Here is a 22,661-nt window from a genome sequence, read left to right as displayed (position 1 = left end):
CGAACCAGGCCAGGTGCATTTTGGTGGAAAAGCTGGTGGCTGATTTTTGCCTGTTCAAAAACATTTGGGAGAGTGGCCATCACTGCAGGTGCAGCAAGAGCATCTGCCCTTCTGTTGCCTTCAGCGATAAACCCTGGCAAGTCAGTGTGTGACCTGACATGCATCACATAAAAGGGTTGCTCTCGGTGAGTGACTAACTTTACCAGTTTTGAGAGCAATTCAAAAAGTGCAATGTTAGATACATCTTGCAGTATTGCTTGATCTGCTCTGGATACTACTCCTGCCACGTATGCAGAGTCTGTAATCAGATTAAATGGTTCTGAGAACCTTTCAAAAGCCCTAACAACCGCAGCCAATTCAGCAACCTGAGGTGAACCTTCCACCTCAGCAATGTCCATCTCCCACTGCTGGGTTTGAGGATCTTTCCAAGTCATAACAGACTTGTGTGACCTCCCGGACGCATCTGTAAAGACAGTTAGAGCCCTTTTTAAAGGTCTCCTACTTAGAGCAGTTCTTAATTTTAAAGTAAATTGAACCTTGTTCAAACAATTTGCAAGCGGGCCGTGCTACCGAAAATTGTCCTGAGTAGGAATCCAGAGCAAACTGCAATACTTCATTTTCTTGAAACAATTGTTCCAGTATTTTCATAGTATTTTGACCTGATTTTAACTCAACTGGAATGTGAATGCACTTAAAATCACATCCTGCTAACTCCCTGATCCGGGTCCTTGCTTTCCGGATTAGTTCTGCTATCAGCTCCTGAGGCTTTGTCAGTCTCTTGGACCTTTTGTGACTGAGGAAAACCCATTCTATGATCAAGAGAGAGTCCCTCTGGTCCCGGTCCTTTTTTGGTGTGTCCTTTGCCTTAGGTGTTTGTTTTTCCTCCCACTGGAAAATAATTCCATGGAGGTGTGGCAATTTACCTAGGATGATAAATTTGAATGGCAGATCAGGCCGGCATCGGTGGGCCTGTCTTGTGGACATTGCAATCTGAACCTTTTCTAGAGCTTTCCGTGCCTCTGGGGTAATAGACCTAGGAGCACCTGGGTCCTCTCCCCCTTTCAATAAATTGAAAAGAGGGGCAAGGTCTTCATTAGTCAGACCAAGCCATGGTCTTACCCAATTCAAAGACCCACACAACTTGTGGACATCCGCAAGGGTCTTGATCCTTGGATTGATTTCTAGTTTTTGAGGAACAATGGTCCTATTTCCAATTTCTAAGCCCAAATACTTCCAAGGTGGCATCTTTTGAATTTTCTGTTCCTGGAGCTCGAACCCTGCAACAATCAATGCATCGATCGTTAGGTCAAGCGCATGTGTTAGTAAATCATCATTGGGGGCACACACAAGGATATCATCCATATAATGATAAATGATGGCCTTCTCTGCGGCTGCACGCACTGGGGAAAGCAGGGAGGAGACATACCACTGGCAGATAGCTGGAGATACCTTCAGGCCCTGAGGAAGAACAGTCCAATGGTACCTTTTCATAGGAGCTTCTGAATTGATAGAAGGGACAGAGAATGCCAAACGCGGTGCATCGTCAGGGTGCAATGGGATTTGGAAAAAACAATCTTTAATATCAATAACAGCTAATTTCCAATCTTGAGGAAGCATTGTTGGGGATGGCATACCAGGCTGGGGAGAACCCATATCTTCAATTACATTATTAATTTGTCGGAGGTCACAGAGAAGTCGCCACCTCTTTTTGTCAGCTTTTTGGATGACAAACACTGGAGAGTTCCATGGGGACATGGTCTCTACAATGTGGCCCTTTCTTAGTTGCTCTTGTACTAGTTCCTCAAGCACCTTTATTTTTTGTTTACTGAGTGGCCACTGTTTCACATCAACTGGTTCGTCTGTTTTCCACTTAAGTTTTTGGGTGGGGCGCTGTTGTTTAATGACTGCTGCACAAAAATGCTGTGGAGAGTCTGGAATATTAATTGTGACACCCCACTGGGCCATTAAATCTCTCCCTAACAAAGGTTCTGAATAATCTAACACAAATGGACGGATATTTGCCAATTGTCCGTTTGGACCCTCGAATTGAATAATGCTTTTGGATTGCCTTGCCAATTGCAGACCTCCTACACCTCGAAGGTGACCAGCAACATTTTGTAAAGGCCAGTGAGCTGGCCAGTCTTGTACTGGAATCACTGTGCAGTCTGCACCTGTGTCTACAAGCATTTCAATGCATTTAGACTCCCCCCCCCCACTGACATTGCACCACAATTTGGGTTTATCTGTCCCAATAACTTGGACCCGGGCGACTGTGGGCCCTTGTTTATCGTCATTTTCAGGTAAAGATGGCACAGGGATAGCTTGAGCAACAATTTGTCCCTTGGGAAGAAACAGGGGTGGGTGGAAACAGTGCAGGCTGAGAACAAATTGCTTGGGATCTGATGTTGTTATTCCCAGAGCAATTTCGATCTCTTGTGGTGTGTTTTTGTCCCGAGTGATGATGTACTTACAACGAATTTGGTTCCAAGTACCCTTCTGTTCAGGATTTACAGAAACAAAATGCCAGTCAGTGTCCTTCAGGTGGAGTGACTCTGTCAGCTGCAACCTGTAAGGCTCATTGACAGAAGATGCGGTTAATACAGAATTACTTAAATCATAACAAAGGTTATTTTGTTTCACTTTCAACAGTGGACTAGCAGACTTGGTCTTTGAAACACCTGCTTCACTTACACAAATGTTAATATTATTGCGCGCTTGATTTGTTTTGCTACCCTTATTCTCTTGGCCTGCTCCTTTTATGTCTGCACGCCTGGCAGGCTGGCGCTTTATTCTTCGTTTTTTTGTTGTTGACACCCAGGAAGGGCTTGCAGTTCTCCTCCCCTGCTATTTTTAAATTCATCAAATTCCCTTTTCAGGGGGCACTGGTTACTCCAGTGTCCTAGCTTATTACAAAGCAGGCATGGTTTAGTGGGCTCAACCATTGCTGGTCTCTGCTGCTGCCCAGGGTACTGCTGTGCTGAAAGAGAAGGTGCAGGGCTGGCAACAGCAACACGCTGAGGTGGTCTTGGCAGCAGCCTTGGTCTGGAGTCTTCAGCAACACTCATCAGAGGCACTTTCCTGTTACAGACTAGAAGCATATCTTTTAATGTAGGGGAAGGTTCCATAGGAAGGCTCAGGATTGCTGCTCGACACTGTTCATTTGCATTTGTAAACGCTATTTCTTCTAAAATTGCTTCCCTAGCATTTTCCTTTTTAACCTGTATTTCAATGGCTCTAGTTAGCCTTTCTACAAATTTCAAAAAAGGCTCTGATGGTAGTTGTTTGATTTTACTATAGGGCTCAAAAGGCCCCTCAGGTTGGAGGGAAAAGAATGCCTTTTCAGCTGCTTCCTTTACTTTCTCAAGTGTTTCTGCAGGAATTGCAGCAGCTTGGACTGAGGGAGAAGACCATTGACCCTCACCACAGAGGTGATCAATAGTGATAGGGTTACCATTGTTGTCTTTTGCTGTGTTTGGATCAGCCTGTAAGCTTGGGAGAGCATCTTTTAGCAGTTGTTTCAATGCTGATTCCCATAATTTGAATTCCATGGATGTCATGAGACATGAAAACAGTTGTTTTATATCATGTGGAACCACAATAGTCCTACTTAATTCAGAATTTAAAAGGCCACGGAAATATGGACTGTGTGGACCATATTCTTTATGAGATTTACAGATCTCTTTAATCAATTGTCGTCCAAAAGAACTCCAATTAGCAGTTGGGGCTGCTCCTGCTTGAGCTGCAGGCTGAAACGTAACAGGAGCCACTGACAACATGGCACCATGCATTGGGTCTGCTGTCCCCTGCTCTGTATCCCTTGAATCAGAAGCATTGGGATCACAGCTACAGGTTTGGGGACAGGCAGTGGGTGTGTCCCCACCGTGGGAACCCGGGGAGGGGGCGGGGAAAGGGAGCCGGCAAGGGGCGGGGAAACCGTGGGAACAAGGGGCGGGGTCACCTGGTGACATCACGTCAGCAGACGCTCCCTGGGAGGAGTAGAGGGGCGGAGCTGAGGGTACTGCAGGAAAGGCGGGGGGAGGGGGGAAGGTGTCACGAGGAACAGGAGGAGAGGGGGATGGGGCAGGAATTTTGGGATGCTTAAGAGGATTTTGGGAAGAAGAAGACCAGGTTTGGGAAGATGCCACGTGGCACCCACCATCTTGTGCACCCCCTAGGGACTGGGGGCCATTTTGGACATCACTGCTCTCCGAAAAGCTAACACGTGCTCTGGGTTTTAGAGGAGGGGATTGGGAAAGACACGCAGCCTGGCCAGGGCTTTGTGAACAAAACAACTCAGGTATTCTTGCACTCTCTGGGAGCTGACTTCCCAATGAGTTTGCACTCTTTAAAATACCAAGTTTTGGGGAAAGAGGTTTTAGGGGTTTTAGAGGGAGAGGGAGGAACAGGGAGAGCAGAGGCACATGGCTTTACATTTGGCTTTTTCTCCATTTCCTTTTGTTTGAGCAATGCTGTTCGAATTTGTAAACTCCAGAACACAAATTTAGCTGAGGGTAATTTGCCAGATTGTCCTAAGGTTATCAATTCATTCCCAACTTTATCCCAGAATTGAATATTGTGGATTTCTTCAGGGGAAATGTTTGGGAACTGCAGAAAAAGCCATCTTATAAACTGTTTCAATTTTCCTTTAGAGAATTTCACATTACTCTTGATTAAAATGCTAACAATATCATAATACACTCCCCTTTGTACAATGCTAAGTTTGGAACCCATGATAGATATAAAAAGCAAAGTACTTAATCCCGCCTGACGAAAAACAAAGCTAAAATCAGCTACCGATTTCTAAAAAAAACCACAGATAGAAAGCGATAACGAGCAGACAAAAGCTTCACAATGCAGCTGTATATACTGCTTTTAAAATTCCCGGGCAGCGGCAGCAGGGCACGCCCTGCCGAGCTGAGGCAGAAACAAAGCCTCCCCCGCGGTGGAATGCAGCTCCCCCGCGGAGCAGAGGCAGCAGCCACTCCACGTGGCAGCCGAAACCGGGACGTCCCCCCCCCCCCCGCGGCGTGTGCAGAGCACTCCCGACCCCGCAGGTCCCCCGGCCACGTGGAAAGAGAGCCCCCCCCCCCTCCCCCGCAAAGAGAAAGAGAAAGAGAATCTCTTAACACGTGTCTGAGCACGCTACTGAGCCGGGGCCGCTCTGGCGCGAATTTTAAAAGACAGTGAAACACACGCAGAAAATAAAGCTAGAACGCTATGAATTCTTGTCTGTGGGGCTGCGCAGCCAAAATGCAAAGGCAAAAAAGGAACAGAACTCGCGGCAGAGTCTGTTTTTGAGCTTCTGCTCTACCGAAAGCAGAGATACTCACGTGAAATGGAAGCTGTCGGCTGGGTACAGGCAGGCAGGTCTCCACCGGAAAAGGACCTCTCTCTGGGTGCAAGAGAGGCTGCCCTTTTCTCCCTCTGGAAAATCTGCTCACCACAATGAAGCTGGGCTTTCCAGAAGGCGCCGAACAGTCCACGAAACTTTTTCTGGGAGTATTCCCAAAGTCTCTAGCTGGGAGTCTTGAAGCCAGGCTCCTTTCAGCTGGATGCACGGCTGGCAGAAGCTTCTCTGAGGAACTGCGAGTCCGTTTTCGGGCTGCAGAGTCGAGCCACCCACAGGGACGCCAATATATTGGAATATGTATCCCAATATAACCAGTTAGATGGTGCCTAGGCCAATTCTGACCTTCGCTGCTGGGCCAGAGGCAGCACTGCGGTGTTTTACCCCAGAGATACCTTGGCTGGCGGCAGAGTGCAGCGGGGCACAAGACAGGACTCCGTTCTCCTCAGGAGAGAGCTTCTGGCGATGGTGGAGATAAAGAGAGGAGCGGATTCTGCTAGAAGGTAGCCAGATGTTTATTCCATTGGTACAGAGGTCTGCACTGGGCCACTGCTGCTAACAGAATGCCGGCCGCATGGTCTCATTAACTTTATAAGCTCGGGGACAGGGGAAGGGGAGGGGACAGGTGAGTTACCAACCAGGTGAAGGGGGCAGGGTCTCAAGGGAGGATGACACTTAGACAGGCCAATGACCCCCAGGCCTGAGGAGCATCCTTTGAAATCGACGAATCACACGACGCCTTGCTGGTATGTTAGCCTGATTGACAGGGCACACTCAGCAAGGGGTGAGGGGGAAGGGAGAAGGGATAGGTACACATGGGAAGGGCCCCGGAAGTTTAAAACCGGACATTGCAACACACCACAAGAAATATGCCTGTGGAGATATGAGATCTAGTGGCAGTATTTCAAGCACATAGACAATAAAATACTTGCCTCTTTATTAAAATACTTTTTCTTGAAACACAGGAAATAAATTTAATCCTGCTTTGAGTTTTCTGATAAAATTTCATGGCAGTGTAAATGGAAATTAGTCCTCAGTTGGATTTTCCCGCATCTTCAAAGCCAAACCAGACTGTTGTGAGTATTCCTCCTTTGTGGCCTGAAAGAATGAAGAAAATGTGTACAAGCTTAATTTCTAATGTGTTTCAACTTAATCTTATAACAACAAGATTGGTGGAAGAGAAGCAGGTACTGTGTTGGAGTAAGGAGAACAAGTCTCTAGACTTTTCATTGTAATGGATATATATTTGAATTTACTTTTTTTTGCCTTACTTTATTTTGTTTTAATTTGCTTGTATTTAGGACCATATTTTCTTCCATAGAGCACACTGCGAAGAAAGGATTCAGGGCTCTCTGTAGAGTGTTGGTGTTATAATGGTTAATGTGCCTCAGCAGAGAAGTATATCAAGACAGTTGTCTGAAACCAGGCTTTGCTGGGTTTTATTTATGTATATGTGTGTTTCAGAGGTGTTTTACTCAGCTATGTACACTTAGTAAGTCAGGGAACCTGAGCCAGCTCAGATAATTTGTGAGAATGGGGCGTATACAGTTATCAGAAAGAATTTTACTAACTTAGCAACGACCACTAAAATTGAAGAGGTGACCATTCCAGTCTGTACTTTTCTGCCCAGAATTAGAGCCTTCAGACTGACTTCAGCTCATGCAGTATTGAAAGCATGCTGGGCTAAACGTCTTCAGTTTGAAATCAGTCAGGATAGTTAATTTTTTTAGGGATTTTTCTAGTTTCTTTTGTTTTTGGTTTTGTTTTCTTTTCATGACACACTGTCCTATCTTTTGTGCTCTTTGTAACTTTTTTCCCCCCAAAGTGAATTGGACTCTTCTACTAAGGGACTCTCAGTTAGCAGTTTTTCAAACCTATCTTAGTAGAAGGTTCTCAGTAGACTGAATTCAAAACACAGAAGAAGCACTTAGCAGTCATAGTTTACAGGTTAACTGTGCACAGTAATGGGATGTGTTAAGGGTTGGTCCCTCAGTTTTGCTGTTGAAGTTGGCCAGCTTGGTTGCGTCCTGCAGTGGCTGCCTTGCTGTGTTTCCTTGCCTCTCAGATCTTGTGCTTTGGAGCCTTTCACCTGCGGGATGTACTCTGCTTTCTCCTGCGCTCTTGGGGGCCTGGTTTGATGTTCAGCAGTAGAACGTGTAACGATTTCATCATTCGTGTATCTGCTCAGCCAGTTCTTTAACGCTTAAAAGTGGCTGAATAGTGACTCAATAGATTGCCTTGCATTGCAGGTAAATAATTGTGTTTGAGTCACTAGTGGGTTCTATGACTGTGTTTTGTTTTCATCCCCATGGGCACTGCAGTTACTGGGGAGTGACACGAACCTTATTTTGGCTGACATATATTCAACAGTTTGCTTCCAGAAATCCCATAGTACCTTATTTTTCTTGTGGAATAAGTGTAAAAGAGGCATATGTAAGGATGATCCAATCTGATTTGATGTTTTATCTTCGAGTCATCTAAATTAGTAACAGAACAGTAGAAGTTGATAGAGAAAAGGCTGAAGGTTAACTAACAAACAGCAGTAACTAAGCTGATTCCCTGTTTCCATCCATGGCAAACTCCACCAGTCCCTACATAGTGGTCCTTATATATCCAAGACATAGGTGAAATTGTGTGTCATTGTCCTCCCCTCATCAGCAGTCATCAGCAACTGCCGGTGAGGGGAAGAGGGCAGTGTCAGAACACTGCAGCCTAAGCTTAGTGCCTAAGTACTTCCTACACTTGGTAGGGAAGAGCTTTCTTGTGGTCCATGAGACTTGTTATTTTCCATAGTCTGAACTTCTGCATTTCAGATTGTCTTTTGATGGATGTTAGCCAAGATTCCCACGGTTGCTAGTCACCATCTTGTGGCTGGTGTCCCTCTGGCTCAGTAGGCCAGCGTGTCAAAGTAGCAGAAATTTCCTTGTAGGTAACAGCGGAGTTTGGTTTTTTGTATTAGAGCTCACTGACTGGAACTCTGTGTTAACTTTCAGTCAGGCTTCCCTTGCCCCAGTAAATCTACATCCAGCTGATTGGGTATCCATGTGACCATATGGGCTTTTATTGGCCTCAAAACTGTTTTCTTCTATTTCGCTGCTGAATCTAGAGTCTTGTGGGCTCAGAAGTCTTCTGGGAGTCACCTTCATTAATTTATTTTAAAGATCTTTTGAGCAAAGACAAAATTCTCAGAAGTAGGGAGAGTTGAAGGGAAATGTAGGAGCACTATGCTTACCAACTCTAACTATGAAATCAGTGAGACTTGAACGGGTCTTTAGAATGTTTTTTGCTTTGTTATTTCAGAACGGAGCCAAAAATCATCTCAGTATTTGCTTTTGCAGTAGTGTAGGACAGGAAGCTCATTTAAAGAGAGAAGCAGAAAGGTCTTTACTGCCTGTGGAAAGAGAAGAAAGATTTATATGCTCTGAGAAAGTATGTAATAGAAGATTTATTTGATTAAAAAGTCCAGTAGTAATTGTTCATTTGCATTAACATAGTATCTCTCACAAGCTGTCACTTTCTGCAGTTCAGCACAAAAATTTCCTGTAGCTTTCTCTTTTTACAGGGAAAGCTAACTTGTCCTTGTTCCAAATATTCAACCTTTCAAAGTAAGTTCCTATTAATCATAAGACTATTTCTCTAAAGAAACAATTTAGCTGTGCAATAGCAGTTACAAGATGTTTAAGTTGAATTGTAAAGCAAGTTCTGTTTTTCCATTGGCATTTAACAGCAAACTTGAGTTGGCCCTGTAATCCATAGTGGAGGTACTGCAAAACAGAAATTACAGGAGCATACGCAATAAAGGCTGAGTAACAAATTTGAAAGTAAGAAATATAATGTAGTTAATCTTGCTGGGTTGTTTTCTTCTTTCAGTTTGTTTATTTTCACGTTCACAGATCTGCTGTAGTTTGCTGCCATTTATTTCTAACAACTCATCTGCTTGAAGAGATTCCATTGTAATGTATCCAGTGGCTGTTCCTGCACCAGGAGGTGAAGGAAGTAATGGACAACACGGGAAACTTATTTTTTTCCTTTTTGTTTTTGGAGCTGGGTTGCTCTGTGCTGGATTCTTTCTTTCAGTCTTTGTTCTCCAGTCATGTTCATCTGGAAGACTCAGAGACTGTAATGTGGTCCTTAAGGCTGCTGGGCCAGGGCTGGCTCTGACTGGACTGGCTTGTGTTTTACTGGCACGATCAAGGGCCAGGATGTATATAAGTCAAAGACAATTGCAAAATGAGCAGGTGTACAGCCTTGTTTTTTGTCGTGGGAACTGTCAGTTTGCCCAGTTTCTCATATTTGGATTCCTGTTTTTAACTAGTGGAATGTTAATTAGCATCCTGGGCATTTGGTTTCCTGGTTGCAGCCCTCACTGGCATATGATACAGCTCAACCACACTGGCACTTCTGACACACACCTCCAGGGCTGTGGATTCCTGTCACTTCAAGTCTTGGGACCTTTGATTGTGCTCATTGGGTTGTCTTTCTTCGTGACAGCTCATGTTAAAAAGAAGCAAAACTTATATCTCAACCAAGAATCCTGTGAAAGGGAACAACATCCTCAGAGCCCTGAATCTTTTCAGGTTACATTAGGTGAGTAAAAAACTGAGTTGGAACTTTACACTGGGAATTAGGTGGGGTTTTTTTCCACTAATAATTTATGGCTAGATATTACTTATTTATTATTATTGCTTACTTAGTATGAACTTCCAGCATGTCAGTTCTGCCATGTCAGGACAGACGAATAATGTTACTTTCTCTCATATGCTTTCTGTATGGTCAGTTCAGTTACCTTTCTCAAAAAGGCAGAAAATTTCTCTTTGGCATAAAAAGTAAGGTCTGACTGTGTAAAGCAACATAACCTGACACAAATAAGAACCCAAATTCTCTTCTCAAACTGTGTAATTGACATTGCAGATCAGACTTCTGTGACTATATTTAAGATCTATTTTAGCATTCGACTGAGGCCCCTTAAACAGAAGATTCTGATTCGTAACCAGTGTCCTGTGTTTTTTAAGTTGTGGCCATATCATCAGTCAGTAAGAGATATAATCATGAGTTTAAACTCTTCAATTACGGAGTGGAATTTTTTTTGCTGTACAATATATTGATGTAGCAAACTGTGTATCAATAGTTGTGCTTAGCATGCCTTGAGCTACAAGTAACTTAGTAAGGAAACTGTCACAGCACAAAAAAATCAGTTCTCAGAGCCATTAATGACTTCTGTTACAGCATTGCTGTACTTATGGAGAAATTTAGAATTACTTATTTTATTTTTGGGAGGGAAACAAAATACTTTCCAGTCCTTAAAATGTTTCAACGGTAACTGTGTGCTTTGCACTTTGGCTTCTTGTAGGCAGCCAACCATATTTGTGTTTTTTAGCTTCCCCTTGTCTGCTATATTGTCTGAATTAAAACCTTCAGTTATAAATATGCTGCATCTTTATTTTTACATTTAGAATGTATCTTATTTTGGGATTATTTAGAATGTACCTCCAACCTACTCCAACAGACTAAAATGTATCAATTCTGTATGTGGGATAATTTGTCTTAAAGGCTAGGCAAGTAAAAGTTATAGGATGCTGTTAATATAACGAGAGGTGCTCAGTTCTTCAGAGGTAGTAAATGGTGTTCTTTCCCCTAGGTGATGCTGTGATGGTATTCCCACCCCCACCACCTCCTTATTTTGCTGACCCTATGTCACCAACTCTGACTCATTGTCTTACGCCGAGTGTTTTGCCTACAAGTGAAGATCCACCACCATACCACTCTATCTTCACTGATGGGTAAGACCATTAATCTCTGACTTTAGGAATCTGAGGTATCCAAGAATTCTTTAGGTATCCAAGACCCTGTTCTTACATAATTACTGTGAATTAACTACTAGGCATGACAAAGTTTTCTAGTGTATAACTCAACTTACTTCAGATACTTTACTTGAATTGGCATTTAAATACTGTTGTGTACTAGGGGAGCTACACTTGCAGAGTGTCCTTTATGAGGATTAAATTATTATTATTATGACTGGAAAGAACTTCTGAAGTTCTTAAATCAATGCCCCACAGTAGATTTCTTCCACAGATTGTCCAAGAGGGTATGCCATTGACAGCAGTGTGATAGTGATGTGATATGCTTATTGCCAGATTTTAGGAGCCTCTGTGGAAACAGAGCTGCAAGTATTTTGTGACACATACCCACAGACCCTGGGGACATTGCTTTGTCTGCCAATGTGTTCAGTTCTCCCATGTCCCTTATCTCTGCCTTGAGGAAGTGAGGCCTTGGGGTACTGATTACCTTCTTCATGCTGTGGCCATGTGTTGAGATTAAAGGATTCCTTGATATCACAGAAAGCTCCAGCATGCTGATAAGGGAGGCTGCAAAGCTAGTTTCATTTAAAGATGTTGTACCTTACCCTTGCAGGCATTCCTTACATATGTGGATTATAACAGAATTGCCTGATAGTGACACCACCAGGCTCAGGGAGCAGGAGCTGCCAACTTATCAAAGACTTGTCTGTGCCACAGGAACTTGCAGGGTTATTTTTCCCCTCTGGGTTGCCACCACTATGCTGGTAACTTGAGGGTAAAAGATGTCACTGCAAGGGCCACATACTAGAAGTCAGAGCTAGGTGTCACATGTCTAGAGTCCCTAACTTATTTTCACGCCGTTAATGATTCAGAAATTACTTGAATTAATATCTTTAGAATGGTCTTACATCAGCCTGGGTTTCAGCTGTAAATTATGTGGGACTGTCATTTAATGACTTTAATTCACAAGACTCTGTGTGCAACATGGTGTCACTGGAAACTGGGAAATAAACTCTGCGACCAATTTGTTAGGTTACAAAGCCAGCTCAGTTTATTAGCAGTGCTGGAGGCATGGGTAGTTCTCCACACATCATGTTTGCTCAGTAACCTAACAGACCTAGTTATATTCCTGAAACTAATACATATTCATCACATTTCCTGAATATATATATGCTAATTAATATATGCTAATTATTTCCATGGACTTATTTGGATATGCTTCCGGATCGTCTGATGAATCTTTTCTCCTTGAGAGTGTCTCAAATCAGTCATCAGGTCATAATGTACTTCTCTTACTGTTCTTTGCTCTGACATACAATCCTTTTTCTCAAAACTAAGGTATCAGCTACTACATATTAGTCACCATTAACTGGAATAAGACTAACTAGTCAGAGATGTAGGGAAATAACACAGGACCCACAATAGTGTCTGTATTTGTACTAAGCACTGTATGGGACAAAACTAAGCATTAACCATGAATATAGGGATAGTACACTTAATATGTTAAAAGAATTTTCCAAGCTCTTACAGAAATATAACTGGTTTGGTAATAGTTGGAAGCACCACTGCTGCTCTTGGTGATGAGTGTGGGGAAAGTTGTCTGGCAGAGAAGGACTTGGGAATGGTGGCCAACAGCACCTAAGCATGAGCCATCAGTGTGCCCAAGTGGTCAAGGCAGCCAGTTGCATCCGTATCAACAGTAGTGTGGCCAGTGGGACCAGGGCATCTAAATCCTCTGTTCAAGGGCAGGGGGACAGTTTGCTTGTTCCTGGCAAACTGTGGGATGGGAGGCAAAGATTAGAAGAACAAGATGCTTGCAGTGGTCCTCTGCTTCTGAATCTGGAGTGTGCTGGCCACACTGAAGCATGCTTGCAGTCTTACGCAGTTGAGGCAAGGGCTTCTAAGGTAACAGGAGACAGGAGGAAAACACTGAGAGCTATCTCAAAGGAACTAAGGGATGTTCCTCTAGGAAGGCAGCATGGCCAGCATCTCAGCTAAAGTGCCTTTACACCAATGCACACAGTATGGGCAGCAAACTGAAGCAATTGTAAGCCACTGTGCTGCTGGAAGACTATGACTTTGTTGTCATTCCTGAAACTTTGTGGGATGAATCCTGTTTCTGGAGTGTGACTTTTAATAGCTGCAAGGCTGTTCGGAAGAGAGAGGAAAAGAAGTAGAGGCAGAGGGATTGCTCTGTACAGCAAGAGGTGGATTGAATGTGAAGAGCTGTCCCTGAAGAATACCCATGAGCAGGTGAAAAGCTGTGGGTAGGAGTCAGAGACTGAGGCAGCAAAGGGAGCCTTTGGCCGGGCTCTGCTACAGCCACCTGACCAAGGGGAGCCCATGGACCAAACCTTCCTACTCCAGCACAGGAGGCCTTGTGCCCGAGGGTGGTGGCCTGCAGGGGAACTCAGCCACCCCAGCAGCTGTTGGGAAAGTAGCTTGGAGGGCTGTGGCAATCCAGGAGACTCCTGGAATGTGTGGAGGACACCTTCCTGGGGCAGGTGACAGCCAGAGGGAATGTGGTACGGGATCTGTTGGTCACCAGTGCAAGTGAGCTAACTGGACACCAGGACTGGAGGCAGCCTGGGCTACAGGGATCACGTGCTGCAGCCCTGAAGGATAGGGCTTGGCTAAGGAATAAAAGTTCAGCTCTTGAACTTTAGGAAAGCAGACTTCCAGTCCTTTGGGAACCTAGTCTGTGGGATGCCCTGACAGACTGCCCTTAGTAACAAGGGAGTAGAAAAGAGCTGGCAGATCTTTAAGGAACGCTTGCACACAGCATGAGGGCTGGCAATCCTCAGGAGCAAGAAATCAGCCAAGGGGGGCAAGAGACTGGCATGGCTCAGTAGGAATTTGCTGGTCAAAGTTAAGGGAAACAAACCAGGACAGGTGACCTAGGAAGAGTTTAGAGATGAAGCACAGCTGTGTAGGGAGGCCATGAGAAAGGCCAAGGCAACAGAACTGGAACTGAACCTGGCAAGAGACACAAAGAATAATGGGAAGGGCTTCTACACTACATTAACCAGAAAAAGAAGGTTTAAAAAAGGATGTCTCCCAATTAAACAATGCTGGAAAAGTGATGACAGTGGATGAGAAGGCCAATGTACTCAACAACATTTTTACCTCTGTCTTGAATGGCAACCTCTCCTCCCATTCAGGGATGGATGGACAGCAGGATAGGGACTGAGGGGACAAAGTCTCTCCTACTGTAAGAGAAGATCAGGATCATGGCTATCTGAGGAATTGGAATGTACATAAGTCTGTGGGACCCAATGATCTACATCCCAGAGTCCTGAGGGAATTGTCAGTAGATGTCAGTCATATGTAGTTGCCAAGCCACTCTCCCTGATATTTAAAAAGTCACTGCAGTCAGGACAAGTCCCAGGTGACTGGAAAAGGGGAAAATACTGTACCCACCTTTAAGAAGGGTAGAAAGGAGGCGTACTGAGAAATACTGACCTGCCAGCCCCACCCCTGCCTGGGAATATCACAGAACAGATGCCCCTAGAGCTGTGCACATGCAGGACAGGGAGGTGATTCAGGGCAGACAACACAACTGCACCAAGGGCAGATCCTGCCTGATCAAGCCAGCGGCCCTCTACAATGGGGTGATGGCATCAGTGGACAAGAGAAGGGTTACAGGTGTCATTTGTCTTTATTTTACTGTAAAGCCTTTGGCACAATCCCCCACAACATCCTTCTCTCTTGACTGGAGAGAGATGGACTCGGTGGGTGGACTGTTCAGTGGAATTGGTTTGACAGTCACATCCAGAGGCAGGAGGTCAGAGACCCTGTGGACTTCAGTGAGAAGTTGTGTCCCTCAGGGGTCCATAATGGGACTAGTGTTATTTAATATCTTATTAATGACATATACGAATGGATTTGCAAATGACACCAAGCTGAGTGGTGTAGTTGTCAGATTTGAAGTATGGTATGCTATCCAGGAGGACCTGGACAAGATGGAGAGCTGGGTCCATGGTGATCTATGTGTTTTAACAAGACCAAGTGCAAGGTGCTGCCCGTAGGTCAGAGCAGCCCTGGTACCAGCACAGGCTGGGCATGACCAGATCCCAGCAGCCCTGCCCAGAAGGAATTGGGGGTGCTGGTGGCTGAGAGGCTGGACCTGCCCCAGCCATGGGCACTGCCAGCCCAGAGAGCCACACGTGTCCTGGGCTGCATCCAGAGCAGGGTGGGCAGCAGGGCAGGGAGGGGATTCTGCCCCTCTGCTCTGCTGAGACCCCACCTGCAGGGCTGCATCAGCTCTGGGGGCACAGCACAGGAGGGACAGGGAGATGTTGCAGTGAGTCCAGAAGAGGTCACCAAGATGACAGAGGTCAGCAGCACTTCTCCTGTGAGGAAAGGCTAGGAGAATCAGGTTTGTTCAGTCTATAAAAGGGAAGGCTTCAGGGTGAACTGATTGCAACCTTCCAATACCTGAAGGGAGCCTACAAGAAGGAGAGGAGTGTATTTTTTTTACAAGAGCGTATAGTGATGGGACAAGGGGGATTGATTTCAAACTGAAAGAAATTTTAGAGCAGATACTAGGAAGAATTTCATTATTGTAACAGTGGTTAGACACTGGAACAAGTTGCCCAGGGAAGTTGTGGACGTCCCATCTCTAGAACTGTTTAATGCCAGATTAGATGGAGTTCTGAGCAACCTGGTTTAGTGAAAGACGTCCCTGCCCAAAGCATGGGAGGTTGGAAATAGATGATTTACAACATCCCTTCTAACCTATAGGCTATTTTGTGATTCTGTGGTTCAGTTTTGGGTCTTTCTTAGTGAGAAAGAGTTCTGGAATGTGACAGAAGAAGATCAGCACAGCTGGTGAAGGATCTGAAGCACAAGTCATGTGAGGAGTTGCTGAGGGAGCTGGAGTTTTTCAGTCTGGAGAAAAGGAGGCTTGACCTTATTATTCTCTTCTGTTGCTGGAAAGTGGGTTGTGGCAAGATGGGGATTGGCCTCTTTTGCTAGATAACAAGTGGCTGGACAAGAGGAAATGCCCTTACAATGTGCCAGGAAAGGTTTATTTTAGCCATTAGGAAAGGGTTTTTTTGCGGGAAGGCTTGTAAAGCATTGGAACAGGCTGCTCAGGAGAAGTGGTGGAGTCACCATCTTGTTGGAACATCATGTGGATGTGGTTTAATGCTTGTGTGGATTTCTTTGTCTTGTGAACATATGTACACAAAGAAGCAGTTTTTTGGGGTAGCATCTAGTGGAATGGATAAAACACCTCAGGCTTGGGTAGCGAGCCCAGAATGTCTGACCTTGCCCTGTGGTGTTTTCTGATGGGCATGCTCTAGCTGGTGTCTTTCCATGCTTACTAGCATCCTCACAGAGACCTGCTGAGCTGATACCACCTCTGAGTGTGATACTGCCTCAATCCTGCTCTCTCATGGTTCAGCACTTGTTGGCAACTAGGGCATCTTGACTCGTGCAATTTGCTTCCTGAGCACTTTCATGGAAGAGGAGCAATGGCCTCATTGTTCATAACAATGCCATGGTTGAAGATCCCAGATATGGCAGGGGATACACATTTCACATGTTGGTAACTACCGGACAAAGGTGATTTGCCTCTTCAATCCATTGCTCAGTGTTCTGTCAGCAAACACAGTGCTGCAGCCGGTGCTGGATGAGAGCTGTTAGTAAGCTGAGTCATGGTCTCATCCCAGAACTGCTTGCATTTTTCCTGCAATCTGTTGCATAGCACCTCAGCACTTGTCTTGTACTATTTCCCTCTCCTATGAAAACCCTCACAGAGCAGTAACAGCATTGAAGGTGAGGTGACTGTGCTCTGTATTTGTGCTCCTCACTCAGTGTTTATATGGATACAGATGTATGAGTCAGCTCTGGAAGTGAATCATGAGGAGCAAGCAGGTCTTGCCTTTCCTTGGCAAGCAGCTGAAGCAATATGCTGAGGGCCAGCTCCAGGGTGAGATGAGCAAAGTACCAGAACAATGTGGGTTCAACCAATTTTGATACAGTTATGATTGTTAGAGGAAGACAGAGTACTTGGCTGTTCACCCTGAATGTCACTGGGAACTTTGCAATATGGTCATGTTCAGTCTGCCATGGATTGCTGGAATTCCTAGTAAAAGTTTGATTGCCTTTCATGTAAGATCTCAAAAGGCTAGGGATGGTGATTTTTCTTGGATGCAGTTCTGAGACTAGCAACTGTCTTTCATAAAGGAAGGGGACTGTGTATGTGATACACTACAAAAGGGAAGATACATTAAGAGCTAGGGATCAGAAGGTTTAGTAAGATTGTGAAACAGCACAGCCAAAAGCAGCTAATAACCATAAGCCAGGCTGTGACTGGTGATCTGAAAGGTTAGAAGGGAGCTTGTTTTGCCCTTCCCCTCTGAAATTATAGACTTTTCATATGAAGAGTCATAATGTAGCCCATAAAATGAAATCTTAATGCTTATGCAAGTTCTTTGCTTCAGGGGTTTTTAGGAAGTGTGTGCATCTTTATATAAATCAAGTCAAATTTCACTCACTGTAGATAAATGAATTATGCTAACACATAGTTTTGTGTTTTATAGAGCACAGCTTGGTGATGATGAAAGAACAGTTGCTGTTAGAGACTATGAATCTGTATATACAATTTCTGGAAGCAGCTCACCTTCAGATATTTTACCAATGCTGTACCTTTCTTCTGAACCACCACCAAAATATGAAGAGCAAGCATCAATAACAAATAGTTAATGTTCACCATCTTCTTCCTTATCTTTTTCATCAGTTTCCTTAGCCATATCTGACACCAGCTTCTAAAGGACTGACAGTTCACTTCATTTTTAATAAAATGTACACAGAGATTTACAATTTTTGAATTTATTTACATTTTGTAATAAAAGCAATAATGTTGTCTGTGTCTAATTTTTCATCAGGAAGAATAAACAATGAACTTGGAATTCAAGAAATACTAGAGAAGCCTGGGCCTCTGCTAAAGTAGTCTGAAGGGAGTTCACTGCAAGAACATTAAATTCTCATCTTGTTCTGTTACAGCTTCAGTTTCTATTTATAGCTGTTCTTTTTATAATGAAGCCACTAAGTAGAAACCAACTTTTTTTTTATTTTAATTAAATCTGTTTGGAGCTTCAAAGAAAGAAAAACTAGGAAGTGGTTTTATTTCTATTTTTGCATGACTTGTTTGCAGAGTTGTGGCCTTTACAAGTACTCGAGGAGCATTCACATGTAGGGATGTTAAGGTTGCTACGAAGATGCCATGATGCTATGAAGAGTTTCAATGGTTACCTTTTGGTCTGCCTGGTAACAAGCACTCCATATTTAGGTTCTCTCTGGTCCTTATGTAAGTATAATCCCTAGGAAAATCAATTTTAGCTGCAGTTAAGAGCCCAAAGGCAGCCCTGAGGATAGATAATAGGCTAACAGTTTAACTGTGGTAACCACTGGTTTCAGGGGGATTATTCTGCTGTTTTATATCATTATTCATGGATTATACAAGGAGTGCTTATTGTGTGAGAGTGAGTGCCACAAAGCAATGCTATCTTTGAGGTGCAGACATTACTTACCAGCAGATGCAGGAGAGGCAGTTTCATGGAAACCCATGCAGCAAATGTTTTTAACTGACATAACACTTGACAGACCCTTCAGAAGTACAACCCTCTTAGCTCTTCCATCCTGCTGCCACCTAGGGTAGTGGTAGTGGCCTGCCTTCAGGGAGGAGGTTCTAATGTTATTTTGTGTTTGTTTGCACCTGTTCCCAAACTGAGGGATTAGCTTGTAGTAGGTAAAGATAAGTAGGAAGAACTGAGTTGCTGCTATCTTTGACATCTTACAACTTGCTATGAATGCTGTTTGAGAAAAAGAAATTGGATTCTGTGCTCAGAAAAGCAGCAGGGCTTTGGGCTTGGTTCAGCCTGGTGTATTTGCCAGCATTAAAACTTTTTGTAAGAGTGATCTCTGAATTGTTCAGCTGAGTCTCTGAACAGCTGTGTACCTTGGGACCCCAGTTACATCTCCACTTGTCATATACTATGCTGAATTTCAGAGAACTTGAGTGTAACAGGATGCCAGACTATGAATTAAGAACTTAAATTCCCTCTTGTGCCTAGGGAAAGGTGATTGCCTTTTTGTCATCTTGCTGTGAACATGCCTCTCACCTGCTGACTGCTTTAGAGAGATGTTCAGGAGCTCCTGCATTTGCCATTTATTTCCAGTTCTGTGTCATTCCCTCAGTTATGCCAGGACAGCTCTTTGTGCAGCCACACAAAAACAAACCAGCCAGTGAGGGAAGTATATTTAGCCAGCAGTAGAGCTGAGGGGCTTATGCATGCAGAGTAATGAGCAAACACGGCAGAGAGGGGGATTTAGTATGTAGGAGCTGATTAAACTGGCATGACTCAGCCATTAGAAATGTCTGCATGAAGAAAGGGAATCCACAAAAGCCAGTAGGCATTTTGTCCTCTCTTCTCTCAAACATTTTTTACCTAGTGAGTTTTACAAGGATGTTTGTCCTTACATGCAATCTGCAATACAAACTGTAGTTTGCCATCTTTGTGATTATTTTTTAAGCTTTTGCTCCTTTTGTTTAAACAGTGGGGCCCACTGCCGTGTATGATTCATGCCTACATAGCTTTGCATGTGTCTAAGGAGCCTGTTTCTCTCTCAAATTATCCTTCTATCATATAACAAGAACAGAAGCTGGGATATTTTACTGGAAAAGTCCCATGCAACAAAGCCCATGTTAGCTTTATCCTGTTCTTTATCCAGAACACTCATTTTCTGAAAAGGCTAAGTATCAAAACATGTTTTCACAAATCTGGAAATATTTCACCATCTTAAAAAAAAATGATCAGTTGCATTTGGTAGTAAAGTGAAAAAGTATCAACCTTTTCTGCTGCCTTCAATTTGCTCAGTCGGTTGTTCCCAAGATGTACCAAAGAGACCAGACAAATCAAGCAGAATATGTTGATTCATCAGAGTTCCCTGTAACAGAAACACAATCTTGTTTTCCTTCAAGGTTATTGTATTTTGATCATCTACTGCAGAGTCTTCATTGTGGATAACTTCATTTGTAAAAAAGCAGTCTTCACGTGGTTCAGAAAGCTGCTGACCTGACTTCAGACTCGGCATCCTGGAAAGGTGTTACCTCTCAAAACAAGGATTGAAAACAGACTTTATCTCTCTGTGATTTTGAGAAGATGCTTCAGAAATAGATCTGTTTGCAACTGTATTAGCGTCTTCTATTTTTTACTTAGAAAAATCATTACATGAAAACTCAATGGATGTGCTGGGTGCCCCTCCATGAAGCGCTCAGCATTAAAGTGGTTAACATGGCCAGTGCCACAGTATTTGCCGACTGTGCTGTTGAAAACTGTTGCAGAAAGGTCAGAAAATGTGAGTAAGAGGCTAGCAAGTCTGCCCTCACCACTGAAGGGTACCACTGGGTGAACGGCAGTAGAGGGAGGAATTTTTGATGTGAGGAGTAGGAGTGAAATGTCTGTATTAGAAAGGAAGCAACACCTTGTAAAACTATAAAAGTAGCTTAAAATAATACAGAATAGCATTTTATTGAGGAAGTGAGATACTTTACTGTCCCACTAATGGTGCTATAACCTCCTTTCTACTCTAAGGTTAGCTTAAATGTTTGACATAGAAATGCTAGTGAGCAAATCAAGTTGGTTACTGATTCACACTTACTTAAACAGGCAAAGTGGGAGGTAAGGTTTGCTTGCCCTCTCTAAGTGAAGGTCTTTCTTCCTTGCTGCCTGCACTGACACTGCTCTGCTTCTAACTGCAGCACTGCAATCCTTTGCATATGAGAGATTCACAAAAATATAAATGAATATCTTTTCTCTAGGAAAAGTCTTTCTTCCTACATCAACAGCAGCGAAAAAAATCAACAGTTAACTCATCTGAAAAACTGGGATTGCACAGGTCTTTGCAATGTTGCTATGTTTTTGTGATAGCAGCACTTGATATTGCAAGGGAGTGATTGCACCCACCCCATCTTTGCCCTTTGTGGTTTGTGTTGCTGTATTCATTTATCCCTTTTCCATCCTATCTCTTCAGAGTCATGACTTGTAGTGCCAATACCTCCACGTTCTGCACTGAACATGCCAGACTTCAGTGTTCTTCCCTCTATCAAGCATGCATGCACCTCAACAATTAGGCATGGAAAAACCTTCATTTTGGTGTGCCTACTCACAAGACAACATTTTCGGGAGCATATAAAGCCACTTTGCTGGTAAATGCAGTTGTGGACAGCTGGCTGAACCGGCTCCTCACAATTTATTTGTGCTTTGAGGCTGGCAGTGCAGTAGTACAGGGGTGAAAGGCCCACTCAGTGGATCTTCATGTGTAATTGTTTTCCACTAAAGACACCATCTGCAGTTACCTTTCTCTAGGAAAAATCCCACTAACTCAAACCACTGATTCCTTAATCTCCCTAAATTATGGACTGATAATTTGTACTTACTTATTTTAAAGATAATCAATGTGCAATACCCTGTGTTGTGCAGCTTCTTTTGCATGTTCTTTGACCAAGTCCCTGCTTATATAACTGGCGTGTAAGAAAATAAAACCTTCCTTCAAGAGGCTGATAATGTGAACAACTGTGTAAAACAGGTAACATAAAGAGAAGAAAAAAGGGTTAAGAGGTAGCCTGTCAGTGTTCACTAGGATGACCTATCAAACAGGTTAGAGAACTGAGGGGGTGCAGAGCACCTGCTTCCAGCAGCTAGCACTACAGGCAATATTTTCTATTACTACTTCCCCTGGTAATAGAAAATTAGGTGGAAGAACAGAAAGCAAAGCAACGCTTGTGTTCATGGGTAAGGTCTGAAGCAGATGAGAACAGAACTGTATTAAGATCTGAAAACAGCACTCATTCTAAAAAACCTCACTCCAACCAATTTTCCTTGGTTTCACAAAACTATTTTGCTTAGGAGTCATACCAGGTAAAAGGGATGCTTTTGGTAAATTGACATTTTTAAGTGAGTCCCCAGAACACACACTTATTTGCAAAGAAAAGCACTGGTCCTAAAAAACTCAGTGTGATCCAGTAATCTCTTAAGACCCTGACAGCTGCCTGACTGCAGCATTACCACTCTCTGGGAAAATAATTGGAGGAATATGGGAATGCATAGAGGAAGCTGTCTTACAGAGGGGGAACAGTTTACAGGGAAAGGAGTAATTTTAATGTAGATCCCAGCACAGCAAATAGAGAATGTTTTCCATCCTATTTTAAAAGTTCAAGTGGCATATAGGTTTGGAAGGAAAAAAAGAACCCTGTGTCCTCCAGTTCTACTGTGCACTTGCTCAACACATGAAGTCATGTCCTAGACCAGAGGAAAAGAGACGGCTGTGGGATGACACAACACCCAAATTGGAAAATTCTGATTCCAGACAGGATCTAAGGATCACTCTGTGGGATTGAGGAAGTGCTCCAGTACAATCCCATTGCAAATAGTGCTTGCAGAGTTCTTAAATGAATGAAAGGAGCAAGGTGACACTACATCTGTATAAACTATTAGCTGGACAGC

The 22,661-nt window shown here is 43.6% G+C and overlaps 1 protein-coding gene across 5 annotated transcripts in view; it reads left to right on the top strand.

Moving 5' to 3' along the window:
- Window positions 1-22,661, top strand: part of TMEM171 (transmembrane protein 171) — a 65,713-nt gene that overhangs the window by 5,347 nt on the left and 37,705 nt on the right. For 2 of the 5 annotated variants that reach the window (XR_012578244.1, XR_012578243.1), the window contains exons 2-3: window positions 9,241-9,934; window positions 10,986-11,127. Coding sequence is in view for 3 of the 5 variants with exons in the window: in XM_074533287.1 (XP_074389388.1) it covers window positions 9,304-9,934; window positions 10,986-11,127; window positions 17,697-17,859 (936 nt within the window). In the remaining 2 variants the exon portion in view is untranslated. The other 3 variants (XM_074533288.1, XM_074533289.1, XM_074533287.1) reach the window with 3 other exon arrangements.

The sequence above is a fragment of the Zonotrichia albicollis genome, chromosome Z (genome assembly GCF_047830755.1).
Source record: "Zonotrichia albicollis isolate bZonAlb1 chromosome Z, bZonAlb1.hap1, whole genome shotgun sequence".
Taxonomy (NCBI): Eukaryota; Metazoa; Chordata; class Aves; order Passeriformes; family Passerellidae; genus Zonotrichia; species Zonotrichia albicollis.
This window is presented reverse-complemented; position numbering and strand designations above follow the sequence as displayed.